At 36.4% G+C, this 3,265-nt stretch overlaps 1 protein-coding gene across 1 annotated transcript in view; it reads left to right on the top strand.

Annotated features, from left to right (window-relative positions):
* The window catches only part of LOC100635812 (dynein intermediate chain 2, ciliary-like), a 4,281-nt gene extending 1,030 nt beyond the window's left edge, over nucleotides 1-3,251 (top strand). The window contains 10 exon segments of the mRNA XM_019994907.1: nucleotides 1-54; nucleotides 113-241; nucleotides 314-398; nucleotides 490-651; nucleotides 768-834; nucleotides 1,844-1,929; nucleotides 2,017-2,111; nucleotides 2,557-2,646; nucleotides 2,705-2,732; nucleotides 3,097-3,251. The exon segment at nucleotides 1-54 is cut by the window's left edge and continues 52 nt beyond it. Of these exon segments, the coding sequence (XP_019850466.1) occupies nucleotides 1-54; nucleotides 113-241; nucleotides 314-398; nucleotides 490-651; nucleotides 768-834; nucleotides 1,844-1,929; nucleotides 2,017-2,111; nucleotides 2,557-2,646; nucleotides 2,705-2,732; nucleotides 3,097-3,164 (864 nt within the window). The 3' untranslated portion in view covers nucleotides 3,165-3,251.
* Nucleotides 3,252-3,265: the final 14 nt, after the last annotated feature.

The following is a 3,265-nucleotide window of genomic DNA, read 5'->3' as shown; positions in this document are numbered from 1 at the left end:
TCTACAATGACCGAACCACCACCAAGAATTAACTTCTCAGCTACGGCCAATCAGGTCTCCTAGCTCCCTCTATTTGATGAGCAGTCATTGTTTATTTTTGTTTTGTCTTTAGATGGAGATTTTTGATGCATATCTTGATGACTTGGCAAAGCAAGAGAAAGCGAAAGAGAAGAAGTCAACCAAAGGTGCTGGAGGTAAAGATGAGACTCAAACAAAGAAGACATCAGGCATGGACCTCCAGGTACACTACATGTAGACTGTCACATTTACTGTGAGCCTGTATTATAATATATTCTCTCTTTTTGTCTCTCAGAGTGATGATGTGGGTAGAATAGCTCGTGCCGCTCTTATAATGGAGAGGATGGTGAATCAGAATAGCTTTGATGAGATTGCACAAGGTAGAGCATTATATGCTATGTACATGTACATGTATACATGTCACCTGGTGTTATAGTACAGTATCAGTATTAATTGTTTTCTATTCAATAGATTTCAAGTATTATGATGATCCTGCTGATGAGTATAAGGATGGTAAAGGAAGCCTGTTGCCTTTGTGGAGGTTCAAGTATGAGAAAGCACTCAAGATGGCAGTGACTGCTGTCTGTTGGAATAGACAGTATCAGGACCTCTTTGCTGTTGGATATGGATCATGTATGAGAGAGAGAGAGAGAGAGAGAGAGAGAGAGAGAGAGAGAGGGAGGAGGAATGAGAGAGAAAATAGGGGATAATGTGGAAGGTGGAAAGCTAATAAAGAATTCGTTGTGTAGATGATTTCACTAGTCAGACTGGTGGATTGATATGCTTTTATTCTTTAAAGAATCCTTCCTTTCCTGAGTAAGGCATCACACACACACACACACACTACATGTACATTGTGCACATTGAGCACCAGATATAATGGGAAATTTTGGAAGAACTAAAATTTGGCGAACTGCTGAATTTTGGTGATTGGCGAAATTTAATCTGGCTAATTCGTGGCCATGTGCCATTGAGCATGCGTAAAATGGCTCAAAATGGGGGATATTTATTTTGGCGAATGGCTATCAAAATGTCAAAATTACCAAGTTTAAGGGTGCTGCACCACCGCCCACGCAAATTTTTTAATCTGTTGCTAAGGGAGCTGTTTCTCCCAAAGTACTTTACCAATCATAATGAAACCAGTACTAGTTACAAGACAGTAACTAAATAAGTTAGTAAGCTACCTTGGAGCCTTTAACTCATAATAGCTATGGCATCAAGAGCTAAAATACTAAAGATTTTTCAAAAGCAAAAAACTCCTCTTACTTTCGATTTGAATAACCAGATTTCTAGGTGAAGGCAGTTTTTAACCAAACAAATTGATTAACATAGAGATATTTCTCCTTTTCTACTAGTAATGCCACTTAGTTTGATTTTCATATTGCTCAACACCACATTTTCCTATATTAGCCCTGTTTAATTGAAATATCTCTATGTTACTGTATGTGTAATCATGTAAAGAGGCTATATTGTAAATTTGGTCTGATTCTGATTACTACAGGCAAAGTTTTTCGAAATTTTACATTTTTCTGGCATAAAACACCAATTTCAAAATCTAAACTTCATTTTACAGCTTTATTTATTTCCAGTCCCTTTCTTAAAGGTTTTTCATTAAAATAAAACCCATTTTTAGAGGAGCATAAAGAACCTAGTAAGATTCTTATATGGGACACTTGTATGGCTTAAGCATTCCTGCATAAAATAATTGTTGCTATAGGCAGCACCCTTAATCACCTCCAAAATTTCCTGCTATACAGTAATCCCATTAGCTTGTGCATGACACTGAGTGTTAGAGTGATGCATGTAAAGTGATTGATTACAATAGGTACATATATCCAGTCCATTCTGGTGTGATGTGCATGGACATACACCCTCAACACTCTTCACTAGCTGTTACTGGATTTTATGATGGTAACCAGTCTCATACACTGATACATGAGCTGGCAGCTAGTACATGTACAGTATATAATGTATTTCCTTTTCCTTGATTGTATTTAGGATCAGTGGCAGTGTACAACTTACAGGAGAAGGAAAAGACTCCTGTGTTTAGATCAACAGCAAAGTCAGGCAAGCACAGTGACCCTGTGTGGCAGGTAAACTAAGAAATAAACTAATAAGTGAATGCTATGTTGTGTTAATTGTATTAATATAAAGGCATCATCAATATTCATCATTAATATTAATGTACTAGCAGGGTTATACATGTATAACCCATTCAAAAATTGTAATTTCTGAATCATGAATCTATCTGTTATTCACAGCCAAAGTTAAGGCCTCGATACACTAGGCAGCATGTTGCTAGCAACTTCTGTGGTTACTTTGATCTTGTAATCATTTTGTTCCAAAAATAGAACAGAATTCTATTCTTAGACACAAGATCAAAGTGACCACAGAAGTTGCCAGCAACATGTTGCCTAGTGTATGGAGGCCTTTAGGCTGTAGCTTTATATGCAGTATTATTTCGACTATATGTGGTTAACACTTATGTACTTGTATAAACTGTATTGTATCAATATACACCTACATTTATGTTTACATGTCTTATGGCAGAAGAATGATCTTAATGGCAATCTTAATTTCATATCTGCATCATCTGATGGTAGAATAGTGACATGGACTATTGTCAAGGTATGTCTGTTATACCAATAGGTGTGCTATTGTATTATATATGTACATGTATGCATAGAATGAGTTACAGTTTGAAGACACTATCATACCGTATAGCGGGTAATTTTCGACTGGTGCTTATTTTCGTCTGTTTCGTTGCTATTAATTCTGAACGAAAATTAATTCTGATGAAAATTAATTCTGAAGATAGGCGTGACCACAATAAATTATTAATAACATGATAACAAGCATGAATGGCTTTGAAAACGGTGTTCACCTTCTAAAGAATCTCTTCCAGACCCTACAGGACCAGGGGACCTCTTTCTAATGCTATCAGTCCTACAGATGCTAGTGAAGACATCAGATCAATTATTTTTGTCTAGTCGAAAATAAAACCAACGAATTTTTATTCTAAAGCTATTTCTGGTTTCAGTCGAAATTTTCAACCACCGAAAATAACCCGCTATACGGTACTCTCCATACCTGATGTAAAGATTGTTGGAGCAGAAGGAACAAAGAACCCTGCCATAAGTCAGTAGTACTAGGACATGTGCTGTATGTGTGTGTAATCAATTTTCCCAAATACATACATGTGTATCTATCATGTCTACCTATGTCTGTTAATTACAATATACCTGTG

This window comes from Amphimedon queenslandica, unplaced genomic scaffold (assembly GCF_000090795.2).
Source record: "Amphimedon queenslandica unplaced genomic scaffold, v1.1 AMPQUscaffold_13460, whole genome shotgun sequence".
Lineage (NCBI taxonomy): Eukaryota > Metazoa > Porifera > Demospongiae > Haplosclerida > Niphatidae > Amphimedon > Amphimedon queenslandica.
Note: the sequence above shows the minus strand (reverse complement) of the source record. Positions and strands in the feature narration are given on the sequence as shown.